This window comes from Anopheles coustani, chromosome 3, assembly GCF_943734705.1.
Source record: "Anopheles coustani chromosome 3, idAnoCousDA_361_x.2, whole genome shotgun sequence".
Taxonomy (NCBI): domain Eukaryota; kingdom Metazoa; phylum Arthropoda; class Insecta; order Diptera; family Culicidae; genus Anopheles; species Anopheles coustani.
In genome coordinates, this window is record NC_071288.1 from 74452466 (window position 1) to 74466418 (window position 13953).

A 13953-nucleotide genomic window follows, 5' to 3' on the forward strand; every position below is an offset into this window, starting at 1 on the left:
ACATTGTGCAGGGGAGTGGGAAAACCCCCAATCTGGGCTGGACAAAAGTGGAGGAAGTGGATGCGATTGCGACCAAATTTGCATTTAAAAATCATCATCAATATTTCACTCTCGCTTGGAGCTAGGGTACACGGGTTTTTTCCACTTCTGAACAGAAAAATTTACAAACTATTTACTTGAGCTTTGGTTTAACAGCGAAAGATTTTCTCGATTTGCTTCGTGAAACACCAGGCGCCTCCATTGAACACCAGGCGTCTCCATTGAGTATATTTTTACAAAATCAAACACTTGTTTGTTAGTAGTTAGAGGGACAGAAATATGGTATAACTCTAGTTTTGCATTGCAAAGGGGTATAGTTATTCAATTTAAAAAGAACATCTGACTTTTAACTATTCATTTTATACTTCGACCTCCTGTGAAAGACGTCTTTAAACATGGAATAACGATTGTTAGCTTACCGTATGCGTGATAATGTTTGCACCACTCAATGATGTATAGATATAGAACAAATTTTAACGATTTTGGTTTTGATGCTTCTTTTTATCATTCCGATGGGAGATGTTTCTCATGGTCTTTAACGATGCTAGAGTTTTATCGAGAGATGATTTGTTGCCATTGGGATTTCCACACGCTTTCGAAAAGCGCAACCGATCCTTAAAATGTAGATTTAACCCCTTCACAGTTTTGCCCGAACCTGACTAGGGTAAGCGGATGGAATTTATACTGTTTTGTATTTCGTTGCACGGCATTTATTTGGAGTGCAGCAGCTTTGAAAACATGTTCTAATGTGTTTGTAAATTGTTAATAATTTATTTGACATTAATCGATGCAATTAAATCAAATTTTGACTTATTATTGCTACATAGCTACTGATCACAGTCACAAATAACACATATGGTAGAACAAAACTACTAGCAAACTGACCATCATTTAATCAATAAACTTCCAAAATTTTGAGGAAATTTTTTTTTTCTTCGGTTTTAGACCAAAAGCTACACAAAAATGTTAAAATCCAGTGTGAAAGTTTTTTCAGCTACTTTGTCGACTTAGCAGGACTGTGAATGGGTTAATCAATTTCCCTCCAAGTTCGAGTCAATGATTGTTCGAGGCTTGCTGTAGTTGGATGAAGTTTATAATGGACCTTTACCTTCATTTCGTACGGTATATACAGGCACATGTTCTTTCCGCAAAAATGTCAGTCTTTTCTGGAACCTGTTCTTAGAACAGACCCAGGTTTGCCACGGTTTGCCATCTTATTATATATATCATTTAACTGCTAGCCGTACCGGTTTAAATTAAAAAGGTGGTGCAAACATTATCACGCATACGGTATTTGTTAAAGTCTACACAGTGCTCAAGTGCAAAACCTAGAACTTGTTAGGATAATATAATACCATTTTGAAACATTGCAGCAACAATCGCTTGACGGACAATGCATCGAACGAAATATATTTTCATTTGAACAACACTCCATACGTTCCGAAAAGCAAAACCACTCACGAACGGATCGGAAAGTGTGCGCGTTTCAAAGCTCGACCATAGATTTCCCGGAACTAGAAACTTTTCGGACCCCTCCCCTCCACCCCTCTTTGTTGAGTAGGGACAATTAGAAAATGATAAGATTGTTCGCCGGCACTTCCTCGCAAGAGTCGACCGGCGCTGCTATCTTCGCGCTGCTTTCCAGCTTGCAAACTTTTTTGTGCCAAAAGTGGTGGTGCAAAAGAAAAGGGGAGAACCAGGATCCCGACGCTTCGGGCGGGCAATTTAAAAGTTTCCACCAGCAAAGGATGCTCGCTGTCCGTGGCATCTTTATGTTTTGCCTCCCGCAAAAAACAAACCGCCAGGTCCATCGCCGCCCGGATATCAATCGGCATCCGATGCATCCGCTCATTTGTTCCCCCGTTTGGGAGGGGCGCGGGGAGAGGGAACTCGGATCTGGGGGGGGGGCGTCCGGTGACTTTTTCCTTGTTTGTTGCGGGTGGAAATGTTTTTCGAACACGGTGAAGCGTCGTTCTTCAACTCTCCAAGGACACTCGCTTCGTTCGCCAATTTGGCCGTTTCTACCATTGCCGGTCACCCCATGCTTTGTCACCCTCTTCCCTCCCCCTCCTTTCGAATCCTTCTGTTGCTCAAGCAGCCCTGCTTCTCAGGCCTTCCGGTGGCGCTGTTGCGTTCCAAGGCGCTCGTGTTTAATTAAGATTAATGAGCGTATTTGCTTTACCCGTTGCTGCGAGTACGATTCCGAGATACGAAATGCCGTCTGTTGTGCGCAGTGCTGTGGTAAAGATTTGTTTCTTTCCCCTCTCCCCCACCAAGGACCAAAGGGAGAGGTTTGACTGTGCCCCAAGGAACGGTTGGAAATTTTCTTCCTCGAAACAAGCTCGCGACAAGGGAGGTGTTGGTTGGATCTTTTCCACGCGATCAGATTCGAAACGGCATACAGCAATCTTGTGGTCGCCACACTCTGTGCCACTCTTTGGGAACTTGTTCAATACACACACAAATACACTAATCCTCAGTCAGTTGCACTGGGGCCTCCCTTTTTTTCTCCACACTCTGTTAATTACATTAAATCCTTACACACATCCCTTGGTGACGCAAAAAGTTCATCTAATGAGAACGCGAAACATAACCGAAAGAGGAGAAGGCATTAAACCGCAACGGTGTGTAAGGGTTGGGAAAAAGGTTGCCCCACCCCATCCCTCCCCTCCTCCCTTCCTTTTGATGGAGGACATTTTTCTCTTTTGCCATTCCGTTTCTCGCTTTCCCCGTAATCGGCGCAAGACATGAATGTGTTTCGTTGGATTGCAAACGCCAGGGCTACAATTTGTGGTTTGATGGCCGTCCCGGGTCCCCGTCACGACTGGCGCGCGAATTCATTTGTGTCCTCACAAAGATGGTTCACAAACCCGGGGAGCAGGAAAAGTTATACGCTTTCGTGCCGGCGCGTCGTTCACGAAAGCAAAAGTGAAAAAGCAGCACGAAGGAAATTACCTTCTTCTGCCAGGATGCCGGTTTCTCTTTTGGCGACAGCAGAGATCCCCGGGGAACCTTGAGCACGGGTCAAGGAGTCATGGGCTAAAGTGGGGTGAGAGGGGGGGACCACAAAACCCGGTGAAATTAGTCGGATTTATTTCTGGTACAGTGACCACTGGTGATTGTTGGCTCGTGGTGAAGCAAATCCAGCTTGTTACTTTAATTCGAGGCGACTTATACGATGTTCTTTTTACTTCAACTCTTACCCAAGGTTCTTTCTAGCTTTATTTCTGCGTCTTTTTTGTGTTGTTTTGTTTGTTTCTCCTCCACACTCCTCCTCAGTGGCGCTCATCTTGGCGATTGTCTGTTTTTACGGCCTAAAGAAACTGCATACACATAATCTCACGAACCCGTACGCGCCTAATGTAAAAAACAAAAAAACGAACGAACAGGCAGTCGACAAACTCTCATACTTCACTCTCCACACTCTCAAACGCAATCGCCAAATTGAGTTCATCGATGCCTCAATCAGTTTGTAGATAGGTTTTTTAAATGAAGCTGTTGCAAACAGTGTGACTTTCGGTTGAAAAGAAAAAATACTCGGTGAAGCAAAACCGTCTTTGTGGGATTGTTTTGTGAAAAATGTAAAACAAAAACACACACACAAAGTGTAAAATAAGTTGACCTTTATGCAATAGTTTACGCGAAGAATGTCGGAGCATATGAAAAGTGGGCGTTATTTGTGGCATGTCACTTTTCCACTTTGAGGTGGAAAGGGTTAGAGGAATATGTAGGGAGAAACATACCGCGTTACGTTGGTTACGTTATCCAGAATCAGGAGAAAGCATCTGCTCATTCAAGCTGTGCCAAGTTTTACACGCCTAGCATTTCGTTACCAGAAACCCGGTAAAATAGCATGTCCTGCACCCGAAAGTTGCTAGCTGACTCACGTTCCATCCCGTGACCGGAAGGGGGAGAGGAAAGGATGGGGACGGTGTGTTCGAGTAGCATCGAGAAGCACCGGCGTAGCAGGAATTGTAGCATTAAGAGTAGTGTCTTTACACACTGGCTCACGCTGGCAGGCCGGGCACGGTAGCAGGTAGTGACAATTATCAGTAGGTGTCAGTAGTAGTGCTAGTAGCTTGTGGTAGTAGTATGTAAACGGAACCGTTTTGGACAGTATTACCATTAACTAGTACCAATCTCACTCTCTCTAAACATATTTATATATAAATATATATATCGCTGTCGTAAAAACACTAGGAGTCTAGGAGCAATATTCTACCATTTAGTCGATCGCGCTGGACACGCGCTCTCTAGTCAGTAGGCAAATTAAACCGTACGGTCGGTGATCCTTTCGTAGTCGGAGGCACGAAAAAAAAACCGGTGGCCTCAACACGATGCATCGGACACCGAACATGCTGCAAATACAACCAAACCAACGGACACACAATTGAAACATTGCTCACGGTTAGGGAACGAGGATGCGACATCCTGGTGATGTCGACGTCAGGCGCGAGCGTACCTAAAGTGCATCGTGTCCGCGAACGGAACGGTGAAATGGCTTCCGACCGGAAGTTCCAACCGTTTCGGCCGCCGACAACACACTGTTGGGTACGCTTGAGGATTAGAAGACATTAGTTGATACGAATCGAAGCGAACCGAGTGTAGAAATGCACCGCGGGTCGGAGGAAATTGTACAGAAATGTTCAGAGAAAATGTTTTGAAATATTCGAGTTGACTTTTTCATGCGCTATTTCGTTTCCCTTTCCTTCGGAAAATAACCCTCAAGCAGGTGCTTGCTTCTTCCACTAGCTTGAGCACTTGTTTGCAACTACAGGCCGTGTGGCATGCAAACTTGCATTCAACACTTGTGCCAAAAGCCGTTTCACGATTTTCCACGATTTTCCTCCTTTCACTTGCAAATTCTCTCCCAAAATTACAAATCTTGCGAGAGAATCTCCCAAATTGATTTTCACGACATCAAACCAGTTCTTTTGGTGAATCGGGAAAATTGACCTTGGCGCACCGTGATTTCGTTCCCACGTGGGTCAGTGAAACGGTAATTTACCGGTAACTCCTTCACGAACCTTGGTTGGTATTTAAAAAATGAAATTGTGAATAACTTTTGATTCTTTCAACCGATTTTCACTATTGACCCCTTAAATGAAAGGTCTTTTTCAGACCAAAAATAAAAAAAAAACAAAAATCATTACAAACCAACGATTTATTCGGTTTCAATTGCACGGTGTTCACTTCGTTTGAGATCGTGTTTCGGTTTTCGTATTCCCATCCCATCGCTAAAGGAAATTGACCCAGCAGAGGCTTCGGGCTTTGGGAATTAGCAAGTAAATCACTGGAAATGTAGTGAAGTATGTAGCAACAGTAAAAAGTATAGTAAAACAAAAACCAAACGTTATATTATTCAGCAGACAATAAATAAAGTAAATGTAAGTAAAGTAACCTTTGTAAAGTAATGGAGATAAAACAAAAGCAACAACTAGCTGGACTAAACGAAAAAAAAGGCCATAACCATCACAACCAAACGTAAATAGGAAGCGAATCAGCGTCGGTGTGTAATAAAATGCTAAAGTAATGTTGAATGCAAGGGGTAAGCAGCATAAGCATTCAAAAAGAGTATGAAACGAAGTAAAAACAAAAGCAAACATTTAAAGATTCCCCACTATTCCATAAGAAGCACACAAATCCATGGGGAGGTAATCCCCATAAAAAATTCGATGTCGATAAAACCTAACGCTAAACTAGATAAACTGAACAGTGAGAAATCAAATCAATATCGTTTGTAAGAGTTGACGGTTTTTGTTTGGGGTTGTTCTTTTTAAAGGGCACATTTACACAGCCCCTCAGCGCGAGGGAACTAAATCAACACCTAGCAATCTAACTAGGCTAGACTTTCTAGTGCACTAAGATGGGAGCTTAATCTGTACGTGTACGTCAATGTGTGTGTATGTATGCGTGTGGGTATTTATGTGTGTGAGTGTATGTTGTCGTTGTACTAGCATTAGCGGTTCCCTTCGATGGTCGGCGCGAAGATAGCGGAGAGAACCTATTAGAGTACGGTGAGGAGCATGAGAGGAACTAGATAAAACAAAGAACACTGCATCGTTTGTTGTGGGTACGTAGGAGTAGACTATTCTAATTAACAAAGCAAATCACAGGGAAAACTTCCCCCGGGAGGGTGGGGTGGTGGTTCCCGTAGCAGCATGCTGGACCAACGGAACTATCGGACAGCCGAAGCAGTCTTTTGTACGATGTGATTTATTAACTATTACGGGCCGATCGAAGTTTGGTGGAACATGGAACGACGGTGAGGCGTGAGAGGTCCGTTTGCAAAAGCCACACTCACCACCAAAAGGAGAGCCGACATTTTTTAAACCGGGCCGCAATGTATAATTGTAATTGTAATTTGCGCCCGAGCAATCAACTCGCGCATTGGCGCATGTATCACTTAGCAGCACCGAAAGAATTACAAAAGAAACCTAACCTAAAAGCAACAAACAAATATGATCAAAGTAAAGGGAGATGGAAAGCCCATCACACTTCACACCGAAGCAACAAATGCAAATGATTCATATTTCACCATTTGATCATCTCATAGATAAACATAACACCGCATGCAACCATCAATGGATAGATACATCTCAGCACGAAAAAAACAAACAAGAAGCAGCTACATACAACTGAACTGATGTAGAGTGGATTGCACAAAGTTATCGACAAACTGGCAATAAGCATCACATTGAGGATTGGCTTTTTCAAGGTTTCTTTGTTAAAGATTCATTTCCCCCGCAAAATAAGCAGGTTCCAAGACCGGATCTATAGAGGCAAGGGAAAAATAGTTCAGATTAACGTAGAAGTAAAACATGGGAGCCGCAAAAATGACCGAAGTCAGTATTTAACGCAACAAGTAGTGGTGAGGGAAAAGCCCGGAAGCAAATGGCAAACAAATCAAATGTAGAAATTTAAGCATCGGTAAACATGGATTAAACAGGAAGCATAGTATAAAATCAGTTGGTTATGTTGTATTTCTTGTTGAAAGATAAATTCTCCGGAAGGGATTAATATTACGAGCATGTACGCACACTGTTACCAGAAACTGTTTGATATTTGCACGAATGATTACATTCCGAGCGATTTGAGAATGTGTTTTTTTTTTATTTAATAACGAGAACAGTTGGAAAAAAATACTGAAGAAGATAAATAAAATGATTGGCCTAAACTTTATGGTCAGGTTGCCCAGAAATGAACAGGGCGTTTCTAAATGATTTTCCGGTTCTAGATTTTGTAAAGCTAATTTTGATTTGTCTTTTTTAATTAAGGGCAATAAACATACTCACCAAAATGATCAGAATAAGCAAGTTGACTCACTGAAATCCATTGCAAATACAATTTTTGAAGCAAAACCAGTTACTTATGTAATCAGCAAGATAAACAGCATATAAAAGTAAGACATTTTCTACTGACCTAATGCGATTTATTGCCGTTTCGTCTTTGCTACATGTTTCATGAATTTTATTTAAAAGAATTCGATTGCTGACACTCCACATAAAAATGAAAACTTTTAAGATAAAGATTTCTGGATCCTCATATATTTATATTTCCAATTGCTTGTTTGCTTCTCTTCTTTAGGCTAATAATGTAACGCATAGGTTTCAAGAGATGTTACAGTTTGTACAGATTTTATTGATCTTTCTTTTTCCTTTATTACTTTGCCAACTTCTGTTGAATGTTCTACCTCACTTTAATCGAATTAAAATTGCTTGCTATTACCATATTGGTCCAGTTGAAAACTTTAAAAGTAACTATGTTTAAACAGTACAAAAACACCTAAAGTAAGTTTGTACGAACCACTCGGCGTGTCGCCACGCACAGGTAGCCCCCTCTCCCCAAGACAAACAATGTACCAAAAGCAAACGTCCCACGCGAAGAATCAAAGCTGACGAGCACAAGGCACGTAAGCACCGACGAGTAGAGGAACGGTTGATTCGTATTGCAGATAGTTAATCCAGTGTATCTAAGTGAGTGTTGTAGCCTAAAGAATCGATATTAAGAACTCACACACCATAGATGAAACGGCTCCTTTCCGATCAGCCCCGATCCTTTCGGTCGCCTTCCTACGAACTACGAACCACCGCTTCAGGCGTATCATTACCCATTGGAACGTCAACAGTTTTCGAATCGAATAGCGAACTCATCCCATGTCCCGAAAGGTAAAAAAAACGGATAGATTAGCGAAAACAGGGATGTGCATCATCACCTAGTATGCGCGACGATCGTCGATGAGTGAATGATGAAACCGCCGAATCAATTTGCAAAAACACATATATCAATCGCAGTAGAGAAAGAGAAAGAGAAAGAGAAGAAGGATAAAAGAAAACCACTCGTTCTTGATATGCGCCATAGTTTTCCAATCAGTTTTTGTACCGAAACCGAAACGCGCCAAATCTGAACGATCAGCACACACACACACTCAACTTGCACACTTTAGCGCACAATTTGAACTGCAATAACCGGGTCGGCAAGTGAAGAGACTAAAAAACGGGGGCGGGAAAATGGTAACACAAGCAGTGAGTGAGAAATATGGTATTTCGGTCGGTTGTTGGCAAAACGCTGGCCCGCACAATGGGAATGCAACTCAAACTCAAAGGTGAAAACCATCACAGACAGAGGCCAATCAGTGGCGAAGCTGCAGCTGTATCGGACGCATTTTGAGTGAATTGAACTTTGAGCGAAAAAAAAAATGGAAGAAAAGACATGACGTGGAAAAACAACCAGCAATGGGACACGAGAGAAATAAGAAAAAAAAACCAACAGTAAACAACACGGTTATTAAACAGTACGCGAGTTATTCGAAAGAAACACTCACAAAAACTAGATTAAAAATGGTGTTTATTTTATAAAAATATTATACGGGTATGCCAAAAAGTATATTTAATAAAAGTAAATATAAAACAAAGTACTAAGTAATGAAACCGGTGGTGAACGAAAGAGCTAAAGCAACGCGGAAGTATCATGAGCGGATGCAAGGATAAGGATTAAAACGAATCAATGGTGCGGATGGGAAGGAAACTTTGCGGGTGGCGAAGCTTGCAGAAGGATTTGACGATTGGAAGGATGGAGGAGAAAAGCTTAAAAACCAAACACTTACTAAGAGAACCAGTAAAAAACGCAGGCGAGGGAAACGTAAGCACTGGCATGAGGCGATGCGAATGAAAACTTAACGATGAAGGCAACAATGAACGAAAAACAAACAAAAAAAACACATTTGAGAAAAAGATGATTGATTGAGATACCAGTCTGGTTAATGAAACAAACAGAAAATCTATATAAATATATACATATACACACATATAAACAGAACCGAACATAGAAACAAGAGCAAAGTGAGACCGCAGGGAGGGCTAGATGGCAATGGCAATGAACACAAAACAAACGGTAACAAAAACAAAAACCACAACAAAAAAGGGACACTATATTAAAGAAACCAAAAACTGAAAAATTAATAAATGTATGTTTAATAAAAAACCAAACCTAATGTTGATGGGACTTTTTCCTGTACTGGTTCATCCGCATGCGCATGCTGGTGAGGTGGCCGATGCTGAGATCCGAACCCCGCCGCCTCTGATTGTGCCCCCCGTCCCCGTCCTCCTCGTCCTCTCCCTGTTCGTCCGCCTTGCGCCCCCGATGTCGCGTGTTGTTCGGACTGTCCGCGCCGTCCGGAGGTCCCGTCCGTTCGACGCCCGAATCCTCCGCATCCTCCAGTGTGTGTTCGTCGACCGCCGACCGGTCGTCCTCACCTTCCTCCGGAATCGTGCTGGCATCGTTCTCCGTCGCGTCCAGGCTGCCCTTGTCGAAGGTCGTCTTCTGGGAGCGATTCGCCAGGAACTGCAATCATAAGAGCTCCGTTTAAATGGAGTTTTAAACCGAAGACCTAGCGAGAAACGGGTGCTTTCAACCTGCTGCCGCCGAATCTCAGCCGTGGCCAACTTTTCCTCCAAATCCTCGATGCTCGGCGATGAGCTGGACTGTTCCTCGAGCCGCTTCAGGCGTTTTGGTGGATGTTTTTTGATAAGGCTGCCCGCGTTCTCCCCATCATCGTCGAGTGGAATTTCGAACGCTTCCGGGCGGGCTGAGAGCAAACAAGTGACACGTAAACATAACAAACCTTTAAAGATTTCACACGTAATATATCAAAAGTAAGGCGTCTTTAGCAAAGTTATATCGATCATGGTAGAACCCAGTGGTTCATTTTAATTTTGACTTGGCATCATACATTTTGTTTTGAAGTAGTTTAACACTAGAACTACCGTGCTTTTGACGCATGTGAAAATCATACATAACGATTTCGTTGAATTGTTTTACCTTACCTTAAGAAATAAATGTAATTGAAAAAAAACGTACCGGACCACTCAAAATGACTGGTAGTGTTAATTAAGAATTTCAATGTCGTTCAATTGTGTTTTTTAAACGTTTCATTTACAAATCTTCCATTTGTTCTCTGTACTTCTCTCATTGATAATTCATTACTGTTTGTCACTTTCATCGTAAATAAATAACAGTAGCATTCGGTGTATTTCAATCTGGGGATTAGAAATCTAATTCACCTCTTCCAGATTCAGCATCTTTTCAAGTTTTATTAAGTTTTACGAATTCTCATCACACACTTGAAAGTACGTTGACTATTATTTTTATCGATAATTCTTCTTGAGAAAATAATTATAAGTAACTGGTGGGATATTTAACACTAACCATTTGGCATGTTCCGCCAGTTTTAAACACATTCATAAATAAGTATAGATTTATGAATTATAATAGCACGGTTGCTACCATTTTTAATTTGATGTTGATTAAAACATAAATCGATGTTTTAATCCAGCGCATTCTTTTCACAACATTCTAAATGGCCTTAAAACAGTACGTTGTTCGGTTTTACTCCCACATTATGCTCGGAAATTGTTAATTTAATCAGTCTAACATTGATTATACAATTCAACAGAAAGTTGCATTAACGATTAGATTCACCAGTAAAGTAACAGAACGGAAAATTCTCGTATGAATATGAGTACTCTTTTAACATGTTATGCCCTTATTAGATGAGGATTTTATCTGCCATCTTTGCTCAGACTTTTATTATCAAAGTAGGCTCTTGAGTTGAATTGTTTGAATTTAGAGTTTTGTTCATCCTAGAGTAATGAACAAAATCTGTTGCAAAAAACAGAGCAAAAAAAAAACAATAAATCGCCACTTTGACATACAAATTCCAGTCGAAAGAAAATCGGAACCGGTTGTGCCCGATTCCGATTTTGAGGAAGGAATGTATCTGTCAAACGCGTCAAACTTCTGGGAAAATATGACAGATAAAATCCTCGTCTAATATGGGTATTAAACTTTTTACGTAATTAAGATTAGATGGAACATTTTTGAAAAAATGTATATTGGCTATAGACTGTCAACAATAATCTAATGTTGCTGGTTGCGATCTCTGCAGTTCAAACTGTTAGTATAATCGTTACCATTCATATTTGCCTCTAACGCTGTCTCTAATTCTGTCTTTAACGCATCTGATTTTGTCTCTAATTCATCAGTTTTTATCTCGTGTGTATCTGGGTTTGTCTTTTGATTTCAGTTGTGTTTCTAACTAAAAAAATATTAATTTAGAATGATTGTAAGTATTAAGATTATAATTTGCATCAAAAATTATTTTATTAAGCTGTATAAAAAAGAAATGAGCAAAATTATTAATAAACTAAAAGTTTGGTACTGACCGAAATTTGAAAAATATGCAGCAGCGGTTGGGTACAAACAAAACAAGTGTTAAACGTCACACACTACATCTTTAAAAATAAATTTATATCTTCGAATTTACCGCTTTGGCGCGGATTTCAAAATACGCAAACAAAACTATGCTTGCAAAACCGAAAAACATCGTGGTAAAAGACACAACTTAGTTTTAAAGCATTAATAGATACATGTTTCTGGGTAATTATCTATTAATATCACAATTACACTGTTCATTTTCATGTTTTTTGGAACTGATGAGTTAAAGAGAATGTCGGATGCGTTAAAGACAGAATATGATTATCTAGTCCAAAGCTTGGACTTGAGAACGAACAACACCTGTTTTCGAACTAAATTTTATTCCATGACGACTGTATCTTGTAGTAACGAATGATTCATATCCACCGAGCACAATAACAAACATTCACGAACATTGTATTCATCAGCTTCTGTACAGCACTTCGTTCATGCAATGTAAAACCTCACAAAATGAATGATAATTATCACCGGCAATTACTACCAGTACGTTCCATTCCCAACCAGTTTATGAGTACAACAAAGAAATCAACAAGCCAACACCAAACACAAACACACACAAATTGTACCATCAGTTCACCAATCACCCGGTTCGACGTCATAACTTACGGTAGACGAGCTTAGAGATGGTCGATATCCCTTCTCCCGCCACCGGAACGGCTGCATTCGATGGTCCACAGCCCATTATGGTACGCTTCCGGTGGGAAACGGCATTTATGCACCCATTTTCCCCGATACACTACACCGAACGGCTGAGTAGCTGTTGATCTTGGTCGGTTGGTAGTAAGTGAATTAATCCGGTCTTCCGTAATCCGTTTTTTTTTCTCGATCCGGTGGAAGTAATATTTCTCGACTCGCGACAGCAACGTGAACAAGGATCCGATCCGCGAGCCGGTCAGCACTGAACTGGACCCTGCCAGGACTCGAAAGGACCCCGCTCAAATGGAAGCACTAAATTTGTGACGCCATTGTCGCAGGAAGGGCGAAGAATAATGGCCACACGGAGGGTGAAGGACTCCTACCCCACACACACACACGTCAAAGGGCCGAGTTCAGGGCAGCGTAAGCATGTAATTATTGGGCAATCGAAATCTACACCTTCCGCCTGCCATTTTTTTGTTGTTGCTTTCCTTCGTTCGTGCAACAAAAGCTGCTTTGGAGTACTTCGGATGAAAAAAAAAACACCAAACAGGACGAACAGTTTTCCACCATGGCTTGCTTTGTGACTCGGATTCGCTTCGGGCACCAATTAAATAACCCCGGACGGACGGTGGACGTTAGTCGATGGAACCAAGCTGATCGGATTGTTTGATTTGATTTGTGGCGAACCACGATTGGGAGTCGCGCGTGAACTTGAACCCAAAGCGAGAAAAATGTATTGTACATAAAACGTCCTTGGTACTCGCCAAAGGGGAGCACAAGTTTTCCACTCGGAAAAGCAACAATTGAAGGGGTGAAAGCATAACTTCATCGACTGGAATTTCTTTTCATTCCGCTCGCGGAGTGGAAGCATAATTTGAATAATAATTTATGGACGGTTGAACAAACGATTGGAAGGAATTATTAAGTAAAGTATTTTTTTGTTTCGTATAAGCTGCTTTACGGTAATTGGATGTGGAAAGCGGATCGACAAGAGGGTGGAAAACCGTTGAGCTTCGTTAGTTTCGGTGGTGGAAATTAGAGGTGATTTATTGTATGCCACGATAAAACTTTAATGAGAACTCTTAATAGAGAACTCAGATGGCAACAGTTTGATTATTCGCGAAAAGTAATATTATAGCATAATAAAAATCGACAATTCTTATAAATTTGGTACACTAAAATCACTTTGTTAATTATTGTAAGCAAAATTAAGAATATTTTTCAACCAAGCTTCATCGGCACAAACATAATCGTATGGATTAGAAGAAAATGGTTTAAATTAGCGGGTTTTATTTTTTCTTACCTCTTCTTCGGCAAGCAGGCACTTTCTTTTCAGCATTGTGTGAAGAGTGTAAAGGTCACGGTTTAGCGCTGGCAACTGTTGCGTCGTGGTTGGGCAAGAATACGATTAAATCATTGCTTGAAACCCAAATTTTCGTTGCGAAGAGTACGATTATCGATTTCGAACGAAGCTGTTTAACCTTGAAGGATTTCATTTGT

At 41.1% G+C, this 13953-nt stretch overlaps 1 protein-coding gene across 1 annotated transcript; it reads right to left on the reverse strand.

Moving 5' to 3' along the window:
- Positions 1 to 9528: 9528 nt before the first annotated feature.
- LOC131266601 (uncharacterized) lies at positions 9529 to 12496 on the reverse strand. The gene is made up of 3 exons (XM_058269190.1): positions 12421 to 12496; positions 9954 to 10126; positions 9529 to 9882 (listed from the first exon to the last, which is right to left on the reverse strand). Exons 1-3 carry the CDS (start codon positions 12494 to 12496, stop codon positions 9529 to 9531), a joined length of 603 nt encoding a protein of 200 aa, XP_058125173.1.
- Between the last annotated feature and the right edge of the window lie 1457 nt (positions 12497 to 13953).